We start from the raw sequence: 24,947 nt of genomic DNA on the forward strand, positions 1-24,947 counted from the left end.
CGAGACGCCGCGGCCCGGACGAGGCGGCGGCGCAGGCCTGCCGAGCCCGCGCGGGCCGCTTCCCGTGCTCGGGGGCTGAGCGCCCCGGACCCCAGCGGACGCGGGGAGCCCGGGCGTGCTGCAGTTCGCTGCCCCTCTCCGCAGGGGCGCCGCGGCGCGCAGCCCGCGCCTCTCCCCACCTGCAGCCCCTCCTCCCGCCGCCGCGGGGCGGATAAAAGGCGCGTCCTTGCCCTTCCTGGGCCTCCGCAGGTCCAGCCGTCCCTGGCCCCCCCGCCCCACGCCTTGCCTCCCTTTTCCCTCCTCCACCCCTTCCTCCTCTCCTCCCGCGCCTCCCCTCCCCCGACTCTCCGGCCTCCCATTCATTCCGTCCGCTCCCTCCCCTTCCCTCCTTCCCGCTCCGGCCCTTCTCCCCTTGGTCCTCCCCGCGCGGACCCCGTTGCAGTCTTGGGGTTCTCGGTACATTCATGGAAGTTTAGGGCCTGGATGGTGCCCCCAAGTCCGGCGTGAGAGCGCAGCCTGAGCTGCTGGCCGGGAAGAGGAAGATGTCTGTGCTCAAGAGGATGATGCGGGTCTCCAATCGCTCCCTCCTCGCCTTCATCTTCTTCTTCTCCCTCTCCTCCTCCTGCCTCTACTTCGTCTATGTGGCTCCGGGCATCGGTAAGCACCGAGACACACCCTCCCTTCCCACAGTCACACCGAAGGAAATGCAGGATGTTACTTACCGCGTTTGGAAGGTGTATAAACAGGGGACTGGCAGAAAGCATTTTGTTTGAAATGTTATTTCAGACGTGTCAGATAAACTGCTCGGGGCATGGCTTTAGTATGTGAGTTTCGTTTGTGCCGGTTTAACTAACTTAAAAGACTGCATTAAATGGACGTAGCAAAATTAGGTGTAATTTTGCCGGATGCCTTGGTCGCTTTCTCGAGTATTCGTGACAGCTTTATTCATGTGATACCAGCTTCTGAAGCTTAAACTCGGTGCTTAATCCTAGTTTTATTCAAACACCCTTGGATGTAATAACTGGTTTAAAAATACGAAGGAGAAACCAACACCAGGGGATGTGACTGAGTTCAAGAATGTATGTATTCTAGTGTTCTAGGTCACTCTTTTAGAATGGGGTCAGTGAACATTTGTGCCACACTTCAGGAATTTTTAGGCGATGAGTTTTCTTGTGAAAACAATGCTCCATTCTTTAGTCTGCTTTTCAAGAGTAGGTAGATTCTGCTACCTGTTAGGATGATTTCTGAGATAATACAGTGATTAAAGTGACAGTTATACAGGATCGTTTGTAGTTTAACATTTTAACCTGTTTATCATATTTTGGGTCAAATACCTTTTTGAAGAATCTATTTGGTTTGGGTCATTTAATATTCTAAGTACTCAGTCCCCTTTGGTTGAAAGGTGCCAGTGTGGCATTCTAATGAGTAAAAAATAAGAACTTCGTATGGATATTAAAACACATTGTATCTCCAAAACTTTCTGAGTTTTTCCTGGCCATTATGTGTTTAATGTTAAATATTTATAGTATGTATTTAATGTTAATGTATTTAGTGTAAAATATAAGTTTATTGTTCACTCAGTAATAGTGCGTATCTCCTGTTATTTCTTTTTAGACACTAGTAGTCTTTTGACCCAGGGCCTTTTCTCCCTGGGTAAGTCAAAAATGTATGGCCTCTTAAACAGTGAAAACACCTGCAGAATTTTGAGAAGGCATTAGTATCAGAGCATTGACTTGTGTGATTATTATAGAGTATTGTAATGAATTGCAGGGGAGAAGGAAGATGCAGACCTCATGAAGACTGTTGCATTTCCTAGAACAGAATTACTATGTGACTTTTTCTTGATTAAATTTTTGAATTCAAGTAAGATGTGTAAATTAAGATAATGATGCTTGAGAAGACATAAATTGTTGAAACCTTGATGTATTCCAAAATAGAAATTTGAGGTTAAAGTTTTAACAAGTGTGAATATTTTAAGATATTATTTTCTTTTAAAGCAGTTTTTTCTTTAGGCTAAATAAAAACCCCTGGAAGCCTGTAGTAGAAATGACAGTGGTGTTCAGTGGACTTGAGAGTAGATAGCCAAATTATTTGGCTGGCTTTTCTTAAAGTCCTCTGCCATTTTGACAGTCTTAGAAATTAACTCTTCCTTTTACAGCCATTTTTACTTTGTCATGTAGCTCTTTAAAGGCTGGAAATCTTTGAATGATGTTGGTTACTTAGACATTAACTTTGAGAGGTTTTGCAGAAAAAGTTTTTTTGCACTTAGGCAACAATGTTTTTACTTTCTTGGTATTTTGAATAACTTGTTGAAGTTATGATACTCAAAATGTTAACCAAAGGAGATCAGAATTCTGTTACTTGATAGTCATCCTTTTTTTTCTTGGTTCATTGATATATTATCTGTAGAATCTTAAAATTCAATTAATATGTAATACTAATACTTTTTTCTCAGTTATGTGTGAGTTTAACATTTGCCATGGAGTAATCACTTATATATCATAAAATTTGGCAGTTTTCTTATAGACAATTAGGTTGACACAGTTTAAGCTTCTGTTTTTGTGGGTCTTAAATTTAGAACTTAAAAAAATTGACTGAAGCCAGTAAGGAGAATGAAACCCAAAACTTATAAAGTGCTATCAATTTGTTAAGCTATATCTATTTCCCAAAACCAGTATTACTTAGCAGAAAAAAAAAAAAGTCTCCTTATTTCTCTTTTATTGGGAAGCAGTTTTCCAAAAATCATGTTTGCCTGAAAGCTCAAATTTTATCGTTGGCAACAATACTGTCAGGGTTTTTTTTTTTGAAGTGCCAGGCTCACTTTGTTCATTTTTGGGAAAATGTAGGTCAAATACAGGAGTTTAAATAACCAAGCTTGTCAGTTCTTTAAAGTAAAAGTGATAGTTCATGAAAAATGTGGCTAGTTCAGCTCACAATGCAAAATCAGTGCACAAGCTGATTTTCAGGATAACCATAGTACGTTGGTGTGCTACAGAAATGCTTCATGTACACTTCCTGTTTCATTCCAGACTTCTTCTTAATGAGATGTACCCCCAAACTAGGTTCTTATAACTAATTTACATTAGATGTACAGAGAAGCTTCTTGAAATAATTCATATTTTAGTCTGAATTACATCTTAGGGCGAAACTTTCTTGTGTTGAAAACATATGTGGTGTAAGAGAGCACTTTTTATTGATTCTAAGTAAATGTTTCAAATGTCTTCTGTTAAAAAGTCCGTATTATTCCTGTCCACATCAACCTGTTGTGTAGACATTAATTTTATTTTCCTACATTTTCTGTCCAGAGACCTGTTTTTGTCTTGCACCTTCCCCAGGCAGTCCTTTTCTTATTTTTAGTTCCTTTTTCTCAGCCTTCTTCACCTGTGTTCCTCCCTCCCTCTCTCTCTTCCCTCTGAGCAGATAGTACCACACAGTTGTAGACAGCATAGTCTGTTTAGTCTCCAGTGTTTTCTCATGTTGAACAATTCATTGGCTATTTAGGTGTTACTCTAAGAGTCCCATCAGACTCCAAGCTCATTATTTTAAGAATAATTGGAAACATTTTTCTTGAAATTTCTGATTCATGCAGGAAACGCACGGATAACCTGTATGTTATGAACTTTAGTAACAAGGGAAACTGGTCTGTAGACACCATCTCCCACAGGAAGACAGATCTTTTCCCTAGCCCATCTGGTAGAGTCAGGAGCCATTAGTTATTTCTCGTTCTCTTTCGCCTCTGTACGCGATTGCAAAGAGATGAGTGCATTTCCCCCCCAAGTTCTTGACCTGGCTGGATTGAGAATAGAATCCCACTTAGTGTTTAGTTTCCAGTGCAGCTTCCAACACAGCATACTTGTATTTTCCTGCTGTTGCATCGTAGGAGAAGATGAACTTATGACTTTGGAGTTCATTCATCCAACACAAGTGGAGTATCTCAGATAGGCTAGACATTGTCTGAGGCACAGAAGATAGATGACTAAGACACAGTTACTTCCTTCATGCTACAATGGGATGAGCACCAGGAAAGAGCTGCCAGTCATTGGAAAGCCTGCATTGTGGACTTTAAGGTTAAGGATTTCCAGAGGGAGCTGGTGGTTGGAACAAGCTATTGAGGATGGATAAGATTTAACTGGACTAAGCAATGGGGCAGGATGGCCAAAGATACTTACAGAAAATAGGAGTATTTCCATCTGGCTACCACTTAGGGTATGGGCTGGCAGATCAGCCACATTGAGAATAATTCTTGGGACTCCCCTGCCCCGCCTAGTGTTTTGATGTTGAGGTCCCTAAAATTCGGGCAGAGAGAAGCTGGTTTTGACTCATATAGGTTTATCAAAGCTGTCTGTGATTAAGAAAAAAGTTGATGTGCCTATAATCAATGGGGTAGTATTGTGGAGAAGGTTGCACGACTCCATTGGGAGTGGGGTTTCACTGTCTATGTGACTCACCAGAGGTTTTGACCTTTCCTAGATGTGCTGACAGGCGGTTTTATTCTTTGAATAGAGGTGGAATCTGGTTGGGGCACTTTGGTCTGGATTCCTGTGGGCCCTTTAAGGAATTACCTGGCAATTTGGGCCTCTAGGCGGATTGCACTCTGCTGGTACTAGTGTAGTTCATGGGCAGTCAGGACCTGTGGGTGTGTGTGTACGAGTAGGTGTTAGGGGAGAGGGTAACTTTGTTAGGTCCTTGCTGAGAGACCCCTCACATTTTCCCTGGCTCTCTCTTGGCTAGCTCAGAAGGTGGCAAGTTGCCCTGCAGCTTTCTTAGCCCTTTGGCCTCCTGGCCCTGGCTGGGTAAACCTGGTTGTGTTGTGAGCTGTTACAGTTTGCTTTGTGTATCAAAGGTCCCTTGGTTTTTTCCTCACCCAAGTTCTCTGACCTACATGGCTCCTTTCAAGGGTTCTTTTGATTTGGGCTCTGGTGTCAGCGGTTTCTTTCCTCTGGGCCTTCCTTTGCTGGTCCACTTATCCAATGCTCAAATTTTTGCCCTGGGATTAGCAGGAAAGATCAGAAGTTTTGAAAAGGGGAATGATGCAATCCTTTGTTCTACAGCATTTCTCTTAGCAGGGAGCCCAGTGATAGAGGGCACAACTAGTGGCAGGGAGACCAGGTAGGAATTTCTTTTTGGTAGCTCAGAAGATTAGAACATGATCAAGGTCATAGTTGGGTCTGGGCAGAGTTGAGAGGATGGGAGTAGTGACATTGAATGAAAGGGAGAAGCTTTAAGACATTGTTTGTATTCTAGCTTCGACAACCTGGTAGCTGGTCATAGGGAATAGAGAAAGGCATGTCCTTGGAGGGAGCTGTTTTGGTTTTAGAGAAACTGAATTAGGACACCAGTCGGATGCCCAGGAGGAACTTCTCAGTAGTAAGAAGATGGACATAAGGACTTGGAGCCCAGGAGAAATGTTTGACAGGAGAGAGATTTGGCTGTCTTCAGCAGGTAGATGAATGGTACTTACTTCTCTCCCAACATATCTGAGTTTTATTTTTTATTTATTTTCCACTCCTACAAGCAGAAGTGACTCACTGAGTCAGTTACTCTTAAACGTGGGATGATAGAGGTTAAATCAAAATATAGAGGAGGCCCAAGTGTACTTTGAAAAGTTTCCCGTGAGACTCTGTTCCCCTTTTCATTCCCCAGTCCCAAATGGGCAGTCATTGTGGTTGATACATGGGAAGTTTTGGGTGGCCACTCAAGGAGAACTTACGGAAGCTGAAAAGAAGGCAGCTGTGGATGCAGTCTAACAGCTTAGGGTAAGTGGAGAAATAGGAACAGGAAAATGAAGGGAAAGAGAGATCATATGAGCAAAGTGAGGTTTTGTTAATGAATGAATGAATAAATGAATGAATGAAAAATGATCATTAGCAAGACAAGTGTTGAAATGGGTTAATGCAGGGTGACTGGGTGGCTCAGTTGGTTGAAAGACTGCCTTCAGCTCAGGTCATGATCCCAGGGTCCTGGGATTGAGCCCCGCATCAGGCTCCCTGCTCAGTGGGAAACCTTGCTTCTCCTTCTCCCTCTTTCTTCCCAGCTTCTGTTCCCTCTCTTGCTGTCTGTCTGTCTCTCTCTCTGTCAAACAAATAAAGAGATAAAATCTTAAAACAAAAATAAGAAAAGAAATGGTGCTTAATGCTTGTAAGAAGAATTACCAATTTGATAAGTAGGAGGTCCATGACCGCTGCTTCAGGAACAATTTTTATTTTGATTGGTCAGATAGCCTTGAGTTGGGTAGTAAATCAGAGGTCCCAGGAAAGTGCCTTAGTTAGGGTAAAGTAGGGGGAAGCAAGATCTAAGGAGTCTTACAAGATGGGAAGACCTGAGATTCTAAGAACTTTATAGAAAGGTTTAAGGACTGAGGACAGGGTTTGAAGATTTGAGAAAGGGAACAGATTATGACATGTGATCTAGGAAGACTCATTCCTTTAGTTTTTCATACAGCGAATGTTTACAGAAAGTGCTATGGTTCAGCATTGAACAGGATCTACATGGTCCCTGTCTTCATAGATCCTATAGCCAGTGAGAAATCCTCACAACTGAAGAATAACTATTCTAGAGTAAAGTGAAATACCGTTTGTTAGGGAGGCGCGGGTTATGGGATGGCCCTGAGCTGGTTTAGGCATTATGGAGAAGATGAAGGTGCAGCTGAGGCCAGAAGCTTAAGTTAGGTAGTTAAAAGATGGGCTTAGGAGAAAAATATTTCATGCAGGAATGGAAGATTCGAAGGCTAAGAGGTGAAGAAGTGGAAAGTTAAAACAACAACAACAACAACAACAACAAAGAAACATAGGGACTAAAGCATAGAGTGCAGAGGAGAGTGTGGGCTGAAGCTAGAGAGATAAATATGGGTCTAATCGTGATCCTTGTAAACTGGGTGTGAGAACTTGATGTTAGCCCGAGGACAGTTTCAAACCATTGAACTTAAATTTTGACTAGGACAGTGACACGATCAGATTTTCATTTCAGAAATATTTAGGCATTACTGGTATGAATGGATTAAAGGGAACAAGATTGCAATCAGGGAGAGCAGGTAAAGAGAGTAGGATCAAGTGTATAGTTACATTAATTTTGGAGATGGAAGAAGAGGACATAAAGATGTTTGTTTTAGCAAAAATGAGATGAATATGGAGAAGAAGGTTCATTCTTGGTTGGGTAGGTATCTGAGTTATTTGTTGAGAGTGAGGCACTCAGTTTATTTGACCAAATCTTAGTATAGAGTGAACTGTTTTCTAACCCAAGTTAAAGAGATTTGGTTTCTGCCTCAGACCACACTAGAGGCTTAGTGAAGAGTTGTTGAGTGGCTGAATGTTTCTGATTAAATCACTTCTCTTGGTATGGCAGCTCCTTTGTCCTCTTACTGGCTTACTCATCAATACCATTGGGTTGTTACATATTAGATACCTTGGGAAGATATGGAGGGACGGGCTGGAATTAGGAATCCGTAGAGAAAATTGGATTGGTCTGTATGTTAATTATCTATAACTTTGTGAATTACCCCCAAATGTAGGGCTTTAAAAGAACAAATGTATGATTATCTCATAGATGCAGTGGGCTGAGAATCTGGACCTGGTTTGGCTGCATGCCTGTGGTTCAAGGTCTCTCATGAGGCTGCCGAGTGTTGAGTGTTGATCAGCCTTGTGGTCTACCCATGTGGATTTGGGCAGAACTCAGTTCCTGAGGGCTGTTGGACCAACGACCTCAGTTCTTTGCAGGCTGTTTGTTGGAGGCCTTCCTCACTTCTTGCCACATGGGCCTCTCCATAGGGCAGCTCATGACCCCATCACTTTCACCATATTTTCTTTTCTTTTCTTTTTTTTTTTTTAAAGATTATATTTCTTTATTTTAGAGGGAAAGTAGTAGAGCGAGCGAGCGAGAGAGAGCATGAGCAGGGGTGAGGGGCAGAGGCAGAGGGAGCCGCAGACTGTGCTGAGCAGGGAGCCCCATGTGGGACTCGGTCCCAGGAGCGTGAGATCATGACCTGAGCTGAAGGCAGACACTTTACTTACTGCGTCACCCAGGTGCCCCTGCCATATTTTTTTTAGAAGAGAGTCACTCAGTCTACGTTCAGGGAATGGGAAGTGTTCTTAGAGACTTCCCACCCCAGTCGGATTGCTATTCTTGAGCAGCATTTGTAACTTAAGCTATATTGTTTCAGTATAAATGAATCTAAATCCTTTGGACTTGTGGGAAATGCAGTATTTTTGGAGGGAAGATTGATTCACTGAAATCTGACAATGCTAAATACTATTCTTCGTGTTTTTCTTTCGTGAATAAATTTGAGGTCTATTGAACAACATGGTGGAATGAGATAAATGACACATGTATTCTGCAGCAGTGCTTATCGGACTTCCTTTTAATGTCTGTGAGAAGTAAGAATAGCCAGGTCTGTGGATACTTCTAAAGGAGAAACTCCTAATCTAGGTTTGTAGTCTCCATATGGTACGTGTGGTAGGTATTCCAAATACCAGTTGCAATTTAGTTGGGAATGGAATGGGTTTTTCTCTTGAGACAATGTTCTTCAAGGTGGATAATTTCCTAACCCACCGTGCTGTCGGGCTTTTATTAAAGAGTGTACTGCAGAGCTTTTCAGGGCACTTGACTTTGTAGGCCTTAGGCTCTGGTAGTCAGAGCAGTGGCTGCTGGTCTCCCCACCAGTGCTCTAGGTTTGAGCCTGTGTTCAAGGGCCCCGTGCCATGGGAACCTTGGACACAGAGGCCATGGTGTCTGGAGCCAAAGCTTTGTGCAAAAGAAGAACCAGGAGAAAGATTCGAGATGGAGCTTCATAGAGCTGTCCCTGCGACACCCCAAACCCCATGCTTATGGAATAAAAGCCTTGTTTTAAAGAAAGAGAAGGCAAGACAGCCTCTCAAAGATTGTCATGTGCCCAGAGTCTCACATGTCATTGTTGGAAGACCTGAGGTATATAGTTTTTTGGAAGAGCTGAAATGTACACCTTGGGATAGCTGACTCTTCCACTGTGCAGGAGGTGAAGGGTTTGGTCATTGATTGTTGCCCTGGGAAATGATTTGGGGGAAATATGAGCTCTGTGTTCTTTAGGTTAAAGGAACACCATATCGAAGAGAGGTGAACTTTTTTTTTTTTTTTTTTTTTTTTGAATAGCATCAGGTAACAGTGAGGGTAGTTACAAAGAGTCAGATTTTAAGAAATCAAATCATCCCGACTGAGATACAAATAATAAAATAAGGCTTCCTAGGTGCCTCATCAAGCCAGGGGTAGATGACCACCTGTTAAAGCTGGTGAAGGTGCTCTACTTGGGAGACTGGATAGACTTCTAATAGCCTCTTAAACGCAGTGCTGCTGTGTTAAACTCTGTAGCACCCTTGCTCACCCAGCCTCAGGGCAGACCTGCTCCTCCACCTGTCTCCCACACCCCCACCCACACTGCCTTTTGTGACTCCCTTTCCCTTTCAAGCCTGCGTTTCATGTTTGTCCTAACCTCAGTAAGTGTGAAGGTGGTGCGGGGAGGCTGCAGTGACAGTGGAAAGAGGTGCATGGCGGGGATTTGTGTTTGGGAGTTCCGAAGAGCACTGATGTCTGCGTTTGCAGTGGTCCCCTTCTGATCAACTTTCCTGGCTGCCTGAGCCCAAACTGGCTGTTGTTACCACTGCCTCAGACCACAGTGTTCCCGTTTAATCAGAGCTGCCTGCCCCTGGCATCTCTGTCATCCCTTTTCCCTCCTTTTCCCTCTGAATCTGTTTTTCTTCTTTTTAATTTCTGGAGGACCTGGTAATTCAGTATTTTAAGGACCGTTTCTTCCCATTTCTGCCTTTTGTCAGAACAGCAAAGAGAATACTATTACACAGGTAATGTGGTTTGAGTTGAAGATCAGGCCAATTCAAGGTTGAAAGTAGGCACCTACAATGCCATTAACATTCCTTTGCAAAATTAAGAGTTTACTCCAGTTAGTACTAGATATTTTTACTTCGTGTCTTGGATTCACTGGAGAATTTCAGGGAACACCTCAATTTTATTTTTCTCTAGTACGTGAATCATGCATTGGGCCAACCTGATTTGTTATGGTTCGTGGGTGTACTTGTTTTTGGTCATACCACAACTTGGCAAAGTTTGGTTTAAAGCGACAGCAAGAACCCTCCTCAGTTAAAATAGGAAAGCTAGCTTAAAGGATGTTCATCAGCAGTTATATTTTTGGCTACGTGGCACAGCAAAATGTTTAGGAAAACATGCTTAGTAATTTTAAATCTGAAATTTATAATTAACTTTTTTTTTCTCCAGAGGCATAATAAATATGGCTTTTTGCTTTCATCTTTGTTTTCAGGATTAATTACTCGAGTTAGTAAAAGTCTTTGGCTCCACCAAATCATTGTGTGATACCATTATAATAGGAGGTAAACATAGATTCTGCTGTGTCTGAATAAACTGTGCATAAATTAGAAAGCTGTATAGAGGATTTATTTAATATAAGTTAAACTAATATAAAAAGAAGATTCTACTTTTTTGCTTGTTGTGTTTAAAGAATTACTACAAGCAGTGTTTTTCGAACATGAATGTGCTTAAGCCTTACTTAAGGTGGTTTGCATACATAAGTTTATTTCTTAGGTTTTTATTACCAGATGTGCTAATTCTGATTCTGGTTCATTTTTAATACACATCCTAAGTAATTCTGGACCCTGGGAACTTTATTTCTGACAAATACCCCAACTGACAGATTAAAAAAAATCAAGTGGTAGATAGGTTTATTTTTTGAAATTAATCATCTTATATCATTTGCTCTTTCACAGAAGTAAACTTACTTTTTAAAAAACCAGATTAACGTCATCATGTTTTACTGGAGCTAGAGATGGCAATCATGGTGAAAATTTTTTTAAAAACCAGATTAACGTCATCATGTTTTACTGGAGCTAGAGATGGCAATCATGGTGAAAAATTTTTTTCCTCCAGAACAGAAATGGACAGAATGGACAAACACATCCTTTAAGATAACCAAGATCCTGTGTTTCTTTGTGGGTCTGCAGTGACTATATGATTGAGTTATAAGTTGATCAGAAATTTGTTACTGTTTCTAATTATTAGAAAGTTACATTGTAATTTACTTGATAAGATTAAAAAGTGATTAAAGCATATAGCCCTGCATGTTAGCCAGAGATTTAAAAACATTTCATGGGGACCTGGGTGGCTCAGTTGGTTAAGCATCTGCCTTTGGCTCAGGTCAGGCTCTCAGGGTCCTGGGATAGAGTCCCACACTGGGCTCCCTGCTAAGTGGGGAGTCTGCTTCTCCCTCTGCCTGTAGCTTCCCCTGCTTGTGCTTATTCTCTGAAAAATAAATAAATGAAATCTTAAAAAAAAAAATAAGCTTAAAAAATTCATATAGCATCTGGCTAGGAAAGTCCCTTTGTAATATTGTTACAGGTGAGTAGGTATATGAGATTTGTTACTGTAACCTGTCATCTAGATTGAAATATTATGTCTTGTTTCCTTTTTAGATTTTGAGGCTTGCTAGTGTTAATGTGCCTTTACTGAAACCATTTTACATATATTATCTTCCTAATAATTAAGTTAATAGCTCAGAAATTATGACTTATGCAATTTCCAGTTTGACTTAGAGGAAGAGAAATTGGACTTTATTTTTATTTGAATCGAGGGACTTAAGGCAGGGAATTATAAGGTGCCTTGTATATTGATTTAAAAATGTGGTCTGGCTTTGGAAATCTTTTTTAAAAATTTTATTTGTTTGAGAGAGAGCGCGCGCGCACGCATGTGCGTGTGCGTGCACGTGCACGTGTGCACAGTGGGGGAGGGGCAGAGGGAGGGAAAGGGAAAGAAAGTCTCAAGGACACTCTGCACCAGCCCATGGATCTCATGACCCTGAGATCATGACTGGACCCAAAATCAAGAGTCCGAGGCTCAACTGACTGGGCTACCCAGGCTCCCCTAGCTTTAGAAATCTTTGACACTCATTTCCCACAGTGCATTCATCTCTCCTGCTTCTTTTAGAGTCATTTTCCTTTCATAAAATAAATTTGAAATTCCAAAAGATATTTTAATTGTGAAAACACAAGGAAATCAGGGATGATCGTAAAACATGTAGTTCAAATACCACTTCCACTTTTTTTTTTCATGATAGAATTCTTAAGAGGATAGAGATTCATTTCACATTCACTGTATGTACTCTGAAATCATTAAATTTCAACAATTCTGTAATGTTTTCTGGGTGTGATTACTTATGGTTTGATCTTTAGTATGTAATTTCATTAAGTAAATTTCCTTACTGATTGGCTTTTTAAAAAGTCTGTTTAATTGCCTACATTCTTCTTCCTCAATTCCCTCATTTTCTCCAAATTTTGCTTTTCTACAAGGTGGGGTGTAATGCTTAACTCTTGAAGCCTCTGTCCTGCTTTAAAGAAGCATGTGTTTGTTTTAAGTGAATAATAGTGAACTAATACATGACAGTGCAGATCAATATCTTGTGTTAGATAGTGTTTTCATATTTTCAGGTTCGGAGTCTATTTTTAGAATTATTAGCTAAGCGTAAACTAGCCTGAACTGATGATCTGATTGTTTTGAAGGTACTTCTGTGGTTTTAGGCAGTTTATGCTTTTTCAGGATTTTGATTTTTACTGAGGAACCCCCTGGAGACCTTAGTTTCTGCTGTTTGGCAGACTGTAGGCATTCAGTAAATAACTGTCCAACAAACACATGTCTCCACCCTAAACATCTTTAATAAGACTGTTGGAAGTCCAATTTTATTTAAAAATATTTAATTGTGATCAGTATTCAAGCACAAATAATCTCTCAAAATAACAAAACTGCTTAACTGCAGAGTGGAAATGGTGAAAGCACCAATTGTAAAGAATTTCTTGTTAATTTTTAGTGTCTACGTCAGCAAAGCTGTAGCTGTTGGCTAAGATCTAAAATAGAGCTATACTGTACATAGTCACGGAATTCATTATTCCTTGATAAAATGGGATTCTGAATGCAGAGTTCTTTCATTCTCTTAATTCATTAGTCAGCCCATGACTCACTTGAAAGATGGGGAGGTTGTTATTCTAGGCTGGTAATTATTTGCACTACAGATTTCCTTGAGCCCATACCTGGCTTTGAATTACTGTCAGTGTGATAAGATACTCTGCTTAAATAGTACTTTGACATAAAGTGAAAGTATGTTGTTTTCAACCCAAGCAGTACTTTGGTCCTAGGCAAAACATGAGCAATATTTCATATATAGTCTGGCCTGATCCTGGGGTTTACAACATTATTACCAGAGATAATATGTTTAGCTTTACCATCTTGGGTGAGTCATTTCTGAGAATTAGTTGAACAAGGGCTAGATGTGGGTAGGAGAAAACCTTTAAGGCATCTGCAGCCGATACTTAGAAGATTATTGTGAGATCTGATAGATTCAGAGATACCAGATTCAGATGTGTGTAGTAATATCCAGGGGCATATATAAGTGGTATTTTGCTTTCTTTCCACATCATTTATTTCGGCATATGTTCTGTAGCTAATATGGGAAACGGTTTACTCTCCTGTAGCCTTTAGTGCCCCTCGGATTTCCTCCTTCTCTTTTCACTGGTTGAGATTTGGCTTATCCCTCCTTTCTTACTCGCTCATTACTTTTTACATTAAGGATTTCTCTCTCTCTTGTGTGCGCGTGCTTTTTTTTTTTTTTTTTTTTTTTTTGGCCCCTCCCTCTCCTCTATGACTTTCAGCCATGGCTTCTTCCAAATTGCTGCCATTCAGACCTGTCCTTGAATCCCAGTTCTTAAATTCTATCTATGCAACTTGCCTTTGAGTTTGTTTTTTGATATTTTAAATGGGGAAAAGTTACACCTGCACCATGTGGTGATGTATTAGTTTCCTAGGACTGCCATATGAATTACCACACACTGAGTGGCTTAAAACAACAGGAATTTATTCTCTCCCAGTTCTGGAGGCCAGGAGTCTGAAATCAGTTGTTGTCAGGACTGCGCTCCCTCTGGAGTCTCTTGAGGGGGATCCTTCCTTGCTATTTCCAGCTTCAGGTGCCTGTTGGCATTTCTTGCCTTCCTGGGCTTGTGGTCTCTTCACTCCAGTCTCTGCCTCCATCTTTACCTTGCTCACTTCTGTGTGTGTGTGTGTGTGTGTATGTGTATGTAAAATATCCCTTTCCCTTTTCTTATCTGAGCATTTGTCATTGGATTTAGAGCCCACCCAGATAATCCAGGATGATCTCCTCATCTCAAGATCCTTAATTATATCTGCAAAGACTCCTTTTCCAAATAACATTTTCACGGCTTCTGGGAATTAGGATGCACATACTTTTGGGGGGACCCCATACAACCTGCTACATACATGCACACATGTGTGCACACTCTCAGGGAGGGGCAGACGGGGAAGGAAAGGGAAAGAATCTCACGGGGACCGTGTGTGCTGTGCACAGAGAAATGTACAGATAGAGGCAGAGACTGGAGTGATGTGACCATGAGCCCAGGAAGGCAAGAAATGCCAGCAGGCACCTGCCTGATACAGGGGCTCCATCTCATGACTGAGATCATGACCTGAGCTGAAACCAAGAGTCAGATGCTTAACTGCCTGAGCCATCCAGGCGCCCTTCCCTTCTCTTTAGAAGCCTCTGCCCACCAGCATTCTCCATGCCGGCATGATTTTGGCAGTTAGTACCGACATATCTCATTTTATTATGCTTCACTTTATTGTGCTTTGTAGATAATGGGTTTTTATAAATTGACGGTTTGTCGCAATCTTATATTAAGCAAGCCTGTTACTGCCATTTTCCCAACAATCTCTGCTTACTTCGTGTCTCTGTGTCACATTTGATAACTGTAATATTTCAAACCTTTTCATTATTATGATATTTGTTATGGTCATCTGTGTTCTTTGCTAATACTACTGTAATTGTTTTGGGTATCATGATCTTTGCCCATATAAGACAGCAAGTACACTTAATTGATAAAAGCATGTGTTCTGACTGCTTCACTGATGGGCCATTCCCCATCAGTCTCCCTCTCCTTGATCCTCCCTGTATTCCCTGAAACATAACAGTATTGAAATTAGGCTAATTAATAATCCTACAGTGGCCTCTAAGTGTTCACCTCAAAGGAAGAGTCCCACATCTCTCACTTGAAATTAAAAGCTAGAAATGAGGGGTGCCTGGGTGGTTCAGTAGGTTAAGATTCTGCCTTCGGATTAGGTCATGATCTCAGGGTCCTGGGATCAAGCCCTACATCAGGCTCTCTGCTGTGCAGGGGGCCTGCTCCCCCCACCGCTCTGCCTGCTTCTCTGCCTATTCGTGATCACCCTCTCTGTCAAATAAATAAGTAAGATCTTTAAAAAAAAAAAAAAAAAAGCTAGAAATGATATGCTTAATGAGAAAGGAATGTCGAAAGCCAATAGGCAGAAGGATGGACCCCTTGCACCAAATAGCCCAGTGAATGCAGAGAAATGATTCTTTTTCTTTTCTTTCCCTTTCTCTCTTTTTTAAAGGTTTTATTTATTTCTTTATTTATCAGAGAGAGAGAGAGAGAGAGCACAAGCAGGCAGAGTGGTAGGCAGAGGCAGAGAGAGAAGCAGGCTCCTTGCTGAGCAAGGAACCGGATGTGGGACTCGATTACAGGATCCTGGGATCATGACCTGAGCTGAAGGCAGAGGCTTAACCAACTGAGCCACCCAAGTGTTCTGTTCTTTTCTTTCCTTTCCTTTCCTTTCTTTTCTTTTCTTTTCTTTTCTTTTCCTTTCCCCTTCCTTCCTTCCTTCCTTCCTTCCTTCCTTCCTTCCTTCTCTTTCTTTCTTTCTTTAAGATTTTACTTATTTGAGAGAGACAGAGGGCATGAGCATGCTAAGGGAGAGGGACAAGCAGACTCCCCACTGAGCTGGGGACCCCCCCCCCCCCCGACACAGGGCTCCACACAGGTCTTATTCCCAGGACCTTGAGATCATGACCCGAGACGAAGGCAGATGCTTAACCAACTGAGCCACCCAGGCACTCCTAGAGGAATGGTTCTGGAAGTAAATGAAAAGTGCTACTCCAGTGAACACATGAGTGATGAAAAAATGTGAAACAATCTTGTTGCTGAAGTGGGAAAAGTTTTAGTGGTTTGGTTAGAAGATCCAACCAGCGACAACAGTCCCTGAAATCAGAGCCTAATTCAGAGCCAGGCCCTGCCTCTCTTCAGTTCCATGAAGGCGGAGAGAGGTGAGGAAGCTGCGAGAGAAAAGTCTGAAGCTGGCAGAGAGTGAGTGGTTCACGAGGTTTAAAGAAGGAAGCCGACAGAGTAAGGTGGAAGCAGCAAGTGTGGATGTAGAAACTGTAACAAGTGATCCGGAAGGTCTAGTTAATTAATGAAGGTGGCTACACCAAACAACAGATTTCCAGTGTAGACAAAACAGTTTTCTATTGGAAGAAGATGCCTCCTACGACTTTTATAGGTAGAGAAGGGGAGTTAGTGCCTGGTTTCAAAGCTTCAAAGAACAAGTGGACTTTCTTGTTAGGTGGGGGCTAATGGAGCCGGTGACTTTTCAAGTTGAAGCCATTGCTCATTTTCCATTCTCTAAGTCCTAGGATCCTGAAGAATTATGCTAAATCTACTCTGCCTGTGCTCTAGAAATGGAAAAACAAAGTCTTGATGAGAGCACATTTTCTTACAACGTGGTTTACTGAATATTTTAAGCCTACTGTTGAGTCCTCCTGCTTAGAAAAAAAATGTTTCTTATAAAATATTGCTGCTCGTTGACAATGTACCTTGTCACTCAAGAGCTCTGATGGAAGTATGCAATGAGGTAAGTATTTTCTTGCCTGCTAACATAACATCAATTCTGGAGCTCATGGGTCAATGAATCATTTTGACTCTCAAGTCTTATTTAAGAAATAAATTTCATAAAGCTTTACCTGTCATACACAATGATTCTTCTGATGGATCTGGGCAAGGTAAATTGAAAACTTTCTGGAAAGGATTCCCCTTTTTAGATCCCAATAAGAACATTTATGATGGGAAGGGGTTCAAATATCAGCATTACCAAGAGTTTGGAAAAAGTTGTTTTCCTCCCTGATGGAGAACTTTGAGGGATTCAAGACTTCTTGGAGGCAGTCACTGGAGATGTGGTGGAAAGAGCAAAAGCACTAGAATGAGAAGTGGAGCCTGAAGATGGGACTGAACTCCTGCAGTCTCATGAGGATGAAGAGTTGCTTGAGATGCTTCTACTCCTGGTAAAGATGCTGTGAAGATTGTTGAAATGACAATAAGAGATTAGAATATGATATAAATTTAGTTGAGAAAGCAGTGGCAGGGTTGGAGAGGATTGACTCCAGTTTTGAAAGAAGTTCTAGTGTGGGTAAAATGCTATCAAACAGCGTTAGTGTGCTACTGAGAAATCACTGATGAAAGGAAGAATCATTTGATGTGGCAAACTTCATTATTATCTTATTTGAAGAAGTTGCCACAGCCGTGCCAACCTTCAGCAATCACCACCCTGATTGATCAGCAGCCATCAACACTGAAGCAACTCTCCATCAGGGAAAAGGGTATTACTTGCTGAAAGCTCAGGTGATGATTAAGGTTTTTTTTTGCAATAAAGTGTTTTTAAATTAAGGTATGTACATTGATTTTTAAGACATAATGCTATACTATAGTATAAACTTTTATATGCACTGTGAAATGAAAACATTTATTTGACTCAATTAATTGCAATATTTGTTTTATTGTGGTGGTCTGCGGCAGAACTGCCATGTCTCTGAGGTATGCCTGTGCTCAGCTCAGAACATTCCCTCTCTGCTTCATCCCCCACTGATGCCCCTGTTGGTAGCCATCAGGCAGTCTGGGGCTTGTCTTCCTTCCTCTTGTCTGGCCACATCAGGTTTTTGTAGTTGTGACCTGCTCTCTCTTGAACCTCCCCAGACCATAGTCTTCCTAACCCTTACACTTCTGGGACTTTCTCACTTATTGTTAACATGACTTCCTTTTTTTTTTTTTTTTTTAAGATTTTATTTATTTATTTGACAGACAGATCACAAGCAGGCAGAGAGAGAGGAAAGGAAGCAGGCTTCCTGCTGAGCAGAGAGCCTGATGCAGGGCTTGATCCCAGGACCCTGAGATCACGACCCAGGCCGAAGGCAGAGGCTTTAGCCCACTGAGCCACCCAGGCGCCCCATCTTATCTTCACAATGACCTCGAGTCCCGCCCCTCTTTCCTCCTATTTTTTTTCTCACCGTCCATCCACTTAGACCTTGACAAATTATTTTTCATTGCTGCCAAACTCTACTCAAGTTGGATTGTGGACTGCTGGATGTGCTGTGTGCCCGTGCACGCCAGAACCTCTGCTTCTGTGGTCCCCTCAGTGGAACTGTTCCTTTCCATCCTTCCTCCTATTCCCTTCAGTACCTTAAAGTTAAATTTACTCTTTCTTCCCTCTGCTTAGGCCACAGTCATGCTCAGTTTTCTCCTGTCTAAAAAAAAAACTTCCTTGACCTTGCTCTCACTTCTCTTTTCTTAAAATTGCTTTTACTTTGTCACTATCCTCTTTATTCTTTGCTACTTGCCTTTTGTTTCCATTGCTTTCCAGAAACTTCTTTTAAAGATTGACAGTGATCCCCTACCAGCATTTTTTTTTTAAGATTTTATTTATTTATTTGCCAGAGAGAGGGAGAACACAAGCAGGCAGAGCGGCAGGCAGAGGCAGAGAGAGAAGCAGGCTCCCCACTGAGCAAGGAGCCCGATGCGGGACTCGATCCCAGGACCCTGGGATCATGACCCGAGCTGAAGGCAGCAGCTTAACCAACTGAGCCACCCAGGCGTCCCCCCTACCAGCATTTTTAAGAGGCTGCATTGTATGGCGGAAAGGAGCTAGACCACTGGAGTCAGCCTGCTGGGGTTTGAATTCTGGCTCCACCCCCAGCTAATAACTGTGCGACCTTGAGCAAGTTAGATAACTCCATTGTTCAATTTCTTGATCTGCAAAATGGGAATAATATTAGTACCTACCATTATAGGATTGCTTGTAAGGATTAATTAGGTTAGTATATGTAAAGCTCTTCGAAGGATGCTTGAAAAGGGTATGTACCAACCATTAGTGTTTTATTTTTTTTAAACTATTATTTTTTAGTCTTTTTTTTTTTTTAGCCTCTGTGGTATTTGATATGGTTGACCATTTCCTCTTCACTGTGTTCAAGCTCAGACTAATTCATCTGGGGCCTTTTATCTTTGTGACCCTCTTTGTGGTCTCTTTCCATGTGTCTGAACTGTACTTTCTTATCCCTTTTCTGGATAGTTTTTCCTTATGGTGATTGACCACCATAGTTCCTACCCTTATAGGAATGTCACCCCCCATTTTTTTTTTTTTTTTTTTTTTGCCCTTTCTTAGCTCCAGTCCTGCACTTACAGTGTACCTAACCAACATAATCTCCCTCTTAAAATCAGCTCCTGGCTGGATTACTTTTTGGTAACAGACCTGTGGCAGTGTATCATAGTATGGGACCATTGGGACGCTGTGTCTGAAGCCTCTGAAGCTCAGGAAAGCTTTCCAGATCAGTGCAGACTGGCACATTCTCCTTGTCCGGAATACTGTTTTCAGTGAACAGAGCTGGATGTGGAAAGGCTTGGGGAGACACATTACTAGCAAGTGCATTCCTTAGTTTCCTTAAGCCGAGAATTCCATCTCTTGCTTCACAAACCGAGGGTAGGATGTCTAGCTGTTGTAAACTTGATTTTTGAGTGTTTTTTTTTTTTTTTAAAGTTGTAAGTATTCCGCTACCCCCACCACCTCCCACAAAGCAGACCTAGGTAAATAGGTTAAATGTATGTCTCACAAAGCAGAGGCAAATAGCAAATTAACTAGAGTAGAGAACAGGGCATGATTTTAATTAAGCAGTGGTAGTTTTTTTTTAGTGTATTTCTGAGTTTTCTAAATACCAAAGGGCAAAGCTGATAAAGATATCCCTGTTTTCTGAAATGCAATTTCTCTTACTTGGAATAGAAATTTTTGACAAAGATTTCCTCTAACTTGCTGGTTTACCAAGAAGATGTACCTAATAGTAATTAGTGGTCATATAGTTATTTGAGTGTGGATTAACAGCTTAAGGTGTCTGGAAATCCGACAGTTGGAACGACTCTCATGCTCGGTTAGTGTGCCTTGCAATACTTTGACACACCGCATTCTTCCTGTTAGCAGTGACTATTTAAACAAAACACCTTCATTCCCTAATGGGTTTTGATCTTTAGGGATTAAACCCATGAGGACTATTAACCTAAGGACTATAACTCAATTAGCTGTAAATGATTTAAAATAAACTAATAGATTCTCCATTTGGAGAGCTTGGTATCTTGCCTTCCTTAATTTTTTCTCTATCCATCTAATGAATAGTAAATGTATTCTTTTGTCACAGTTGTCATCAGTTTTTTTTTTTTTTCCCCCTGTATAAGTTTGTTACCTGATGTTTTGGAAGTTTTTAGGATAATTTACCTTGAGGATTCTTCTTTTCTCTACCAGATCTTTTCTTTGCTGCTCAAGTCTGACTTGGCTTCCCGATGTCAGACAATATTCTTTATGTGAATAGGTGTGTTAAAGATTCAGTTTCCAGGGCACATGGATGGTCTCACCTATCGCATCCTGGCTTGGGCCAGTATTGTTTTGAGCCACTCAGTTCTGCTGCCATATGATAGGTCCTCTCTGTGGTTTGGTGCAGAACAGGTGTTACAAGATATTAGATCACTGATAACAAATTTCGTGTGTAACTTTAGGATTCAGTGATCCAAGGTGTTGTAAGTTAGAATTAGTTTTCTATTTGATGGTTTTCCTCTGCATCATTTCGGTTGAATTTTAGATCTTGGCTTTTGCTAGTGTTAGTTGGCTTTTATTGAATGTTTTTCTGCATTTTTGGTTGGCTATTTTTTTTGTTTTCATTTTTCACTTTATCTCTTTTTCCTTTTAGAGTCTACTCAAGAGTAAAACTTCAATAAAAACTTGTATTTGTAACCTGAGGGGTGTAATAAATTCAAGCCTAAACAAGTTATATCTAATTATAGGATTGCTTTCTAGAGAGGATGTAGACACGCTCTTAAAAATGATTGAGGTAAACTTATGTGAAGTTGGATTTCTGTTGTTTTCTCTGTTATGGATTGAAGGTAAAAGGAGAAGTATTATTGTACTCTGCTTCTCTAGTTTATTTATTGTCTTTTGTACTTTGAGCATGTTAAAATTTACATAAATAATGGAAAAGGAGGGACATCTGGATGGCTCAGTCTTTATTAACCATCTGCCTTTAGCTCAGGTCATGATCCCAGGCTCCTGGGATCAAACCCCACATCAGGCTCTTTCCTCAGCAGGAAGCCTACTTCTGTCTCTCTCCCCCTGCTTATGTTCCTTCTCTCCTGGTGTCTCTCTCTGTCAAATAAATAAATAAAATCTTAAAAAAAAATGGGAAAGGAGGGGGTGCCTGAGAGGCTCAGTCAGTTAAGGGGTTAAGCAGTTAAGCTTCTGCCTTCAGCTCAGGTTATGATCTTGGGGTCCTAGGGATGGAGCCCCTCATCAGGCTTCCTGCCCAGCGAGGAGTCTCCTCCTCCCTCTCCCAACTCACGCACGTGTTCTTTCTCTCTCATATACTCTCTCTCAAATAAGGAAATAAAATCTTTAAAGGTGGTAGTAAACATCACATTTTGCTCATCTCTCTGTAGCAACTCAGGGAAGTAGAGCAGGGCCCAGAAAATGAGTTGAATTTAACATTTTTTATTTTGGCATTCATTTTTTGAGAGCATCGTCAGTGTTCAGGGCTGACTTATTTTAAAATTGGAAGAGTCATTAACTGAGACTTGCAGTTTTTTGTTTTTGCCATGAAAATGATCCTCTTCCTCTTGATTGAATGGAGTGTATGATTTTTTTGGCTGTATGCTTGGAGAATGGAAAGTAGAAAGGGCTTTAGAGAACATCTAAGGCAATACACCGACTGTATTAGGTGAGGAAACTGAGATTCAATGAGTTGTCTAGAGTTGTGCATTGTGCTTACAGAATCAGGACTGAGAAAGAAAGGATCTTTTGATTACCCCTGTGCTTCTCTGAGGAGTGCTGGCATCTCAGAACGCAGAGATTTTTGTCATCTTTGTCAGTTGACCAGTTTCTCCCAAAGCAAGAAATTAGGGGCCTAGTTTTGAAGCACTTAACACAAAGAATTAAATGTACCAACTTGAAAATGCACATTGATTTTAATTGTGTCTGCTTTTACCATCCTGGTAGATAAATTTGTGATTGAAAGGGAGTATAAAAGTTCTTAAGTAATTAACTCAGTAGAGAGAAATTACCAAAATAGGTATTGATTCTAGGTCATTCTGCCCCCTAACTCTCCTTCCCCAAACACAGTGAGAATTTAGGAGAATTTAGGAGATCCATTGCAGGAGTCATATTCATACTAGCTGTTTTGGTGATTTATGATATATTTACTATTAGGTAAGGAATACTTGCTCTTGTGGAGTTTGGGGTTTGAGGAAGTTAATGTAGAATTAGAGAAAGTATACTATGATTGTATGTTGGTAATAAAATGCCTTTTTGAAATGTGTAAGTATGTTTTATGGTAGAAAATCATTTATGGATAAAGGAATTCATTATGATATTCATTTAGTCTCCTTCTATTGGATGGGATATCACTACTTGAATTTTTCATTTTTATTGTTTTAAAAACTTTTTTAAAGTTTGTTTCTTTTCTTTTCTTTCTTTCTTTCTTTTTTTCTTTTTTTAAGGAAATCTCTAATACCCCATGTGGGGTTCAAACTTACAACCCCAAGATCAAGAATCGCATGCTCTTCTGATTGGGCTCACCAGGCACCCCTGTTTTTATAAGTTTCTGATAATAGGAAATAGTCATTTTGTATTTCTTTGTTCCCTTTGGACATGTTAACTGAGTCAGTTTGGGTTTATTGGGCTGTTCCCCAGTCCGAATATTATTTTATTAAATTAGGGAAAAAAAAAGCTTACTGAGTCATGGTGTTTCCTCTCTTTCCTTTTTATAGCCAACACATATCTCTTTATGGTACAAGCTCGAGGAATAATGTTGAGAGAAAATGTGAAAACAATAGGACATATGATCAGGCTGTACACAAATAAAAACACTACCCTCAATGGTACAGGTAAGATTGCTTGCTTCTTCATCATGCTTTGTTTCTGCTTCTTACCTTTGTAGTCGAAAGAAGTAAACCAGATCCCTCAAGCTCTGAGACTCCTGTTAAAGATGAAGGTATCTCCTACCATGTGTACTGGGAGACTCATTCGCTGCTTGGGCCAGACTGTCCATGTTTTAGGATCTATAAAGGTGTTCTCACAGAGGGGTTGGGGGTTTTGTACAAAGATATGGGACTTTAATTCTTTTTTATTAAACTTAATTCTTGCAAACATAAAGTACAAAAAGCAGCATGTGCTTTTTCAGTTCACCTATCGTAGTTAAAATCAACCGCAGAAAGAATAATTTATCCGTATTAGTCATTCCGCCATCTCTCTTTATGTCTATTCTAACTCCTAAAATGTTTTTCTAACTCTGTTTAGTAAATACTTGTGTTTTTAATTATAGAAGATTCTTAATAATTTTATGGCCTTTTTAGGGGGCTTAAGGAGAAATTATATAAAAGTGGAAATCCATAGGTGCTATTTTCCTTTAACAATATTATCTGGAAGCAGAATGTCCGTCAGAATCACCTGAGGTTAAAACCAAGTAATGGGCCAATATTAGTGATTGAATGAAGGCAGAATTGATGCAAATACATTGAACTATCATGGAAGAATGCTTAGCCTCCCACGGGGCAGTGTTTCTGCGGTGACTTCTGAGTGTTATTAGAAGCTACTTAAAAGTTTCAGTAACTGGTTATCACTTGTTGCATCCTTTATTTCTCATTTTAAACAGTTAAAATTTAAGATTTCATTCCTGTCAGCAGTTCTCCATGTGCCACCGTAAATGACAGATACACACACACACGCACACACTATCTGCTAACCATAGATGTTCTTTCTTAAAATGTATGTTACGGTGGGTAATAGTTTTACCCTTCTAAAAATTCAAGACTGTATCAGATTTATTCTTAATTTCACACGTGCTTTTGCAAAATTCAGTCTAGTCATTTGTCTGATTTGTTTTATGATGCCGCAAGTCAAAACACTCTTGTTTCTCCCTTTTAAGTCGAAGGACGTTTCTTTTAGAAAGACCGTCATTGTACCTGATATTTTAATAGTATTGTAAAAATCTCATTAACTGGTCTTCTGCTTTAATTGGTCTTCTGAATAGTAGGTCAATGTTAGGAGCATTTTAAACATTATAAAAGATTCTTTAGGACTTGTCCTGGTTGAATAAGCTGATTGTCAAGTGTTCATTAAAACTTGACTCAACTGGACAGAAGTACTCAGCATCCTCAGACTACTGTGTTTGTATAAGGGAGTGCTGGACATCGGTGCATAATTGAGTTCCTTTCCTGGGGCATGAAGAAGTTTCATGTGGGAACTCAGTTGAGCTTAATTAGGAGAATTGATTACTGGGTTAAGACAAACTCTTCCCCTCAACCCCCCACCCCACATAGTGGAGACAAGAAGAAGGGAAATCCTCTTTTCCCCTTACCAACTCAGTTTCAATACTGACCAAACAACCACTGCCTACTTGGATTAGATTTGGCTTACTTTGATGAACCTTTGAAAATTTTTCTCATGGTTCAGTTACTGGTGGTAAACTGTTCTGTCATTGTATCAGCTAGGAAGTGGGTTTGGCTGTAAGAGGGACCTGGCTGCAGAGGCTTAAGCCCATGAGACTCCACATTCTTATGTAAAAAGAGACCCAGAAGTTGGATGTCTGGGGCTGTGGTGGAGAAATTCTCCACACACCTTCCATCTTCTGCTCTGTCATGGAGTTTTATAGTCTTCGAAGGTTGTTGTGGTGCTCCAGTCTTTCTATTTGTACTTGGGTTAGTAGGAAGAAGGAAAGGAAGAAGGAAGAAGAACAGAGGGACCCTTTTAAG

The 24,947-nt window shown here is 40.7% G+C and overlaps 1 protein-coding gene across 3 annotated transcripts in view; it reads left to right on the top strand.

Annotated features, from left to right (window-relative positions):
- The first annotated feature begins 362 nt into the window (after positions 1 to 362).
- Positions 363 to 24,947, top strand: part of B4GALT6 (beta-1,4-galactosyltransferase 6) — a 66,733-nt gene continuing 42,148 nt past the window's right edge. For 2 of the 3 annotated variants that reach the window (XM_032310299.1, XM_032310300.1), the window contains exons 1-2: positions 363 to 657; positions 22,965 to 23,081. In XM_032310299.1, the coding sequence (XP_032166190.1) occupies positions 543 to 657; positions 22,965 to 23,081 (232 nt within the window). In that variant the 5' untranslated portion in view covers positions 363 to 542. Of the gene's footprint in view, positions 658 to 16,633; positions 16,753 to 22,964; positions 23,082 to 24,947 lie in introns of those variants that run through there. The other variant, XM_032310302.1, reaches the window with a different exon arrangement.

The sequence above is a fragment of the Mustela erminea genome, chromosome 13 (genome assembly GCF_009829155.1).
Source record: "Mustela erminea isolate mMusErm1 chromosome 13, mMusErm1.Pri, whole genome shotgun sequence".
NCBI lineage: Eukaryota > Metazoa > Chordata > Mammalia > Carnivora > Mustelidae > Mustela > Mustela erminea.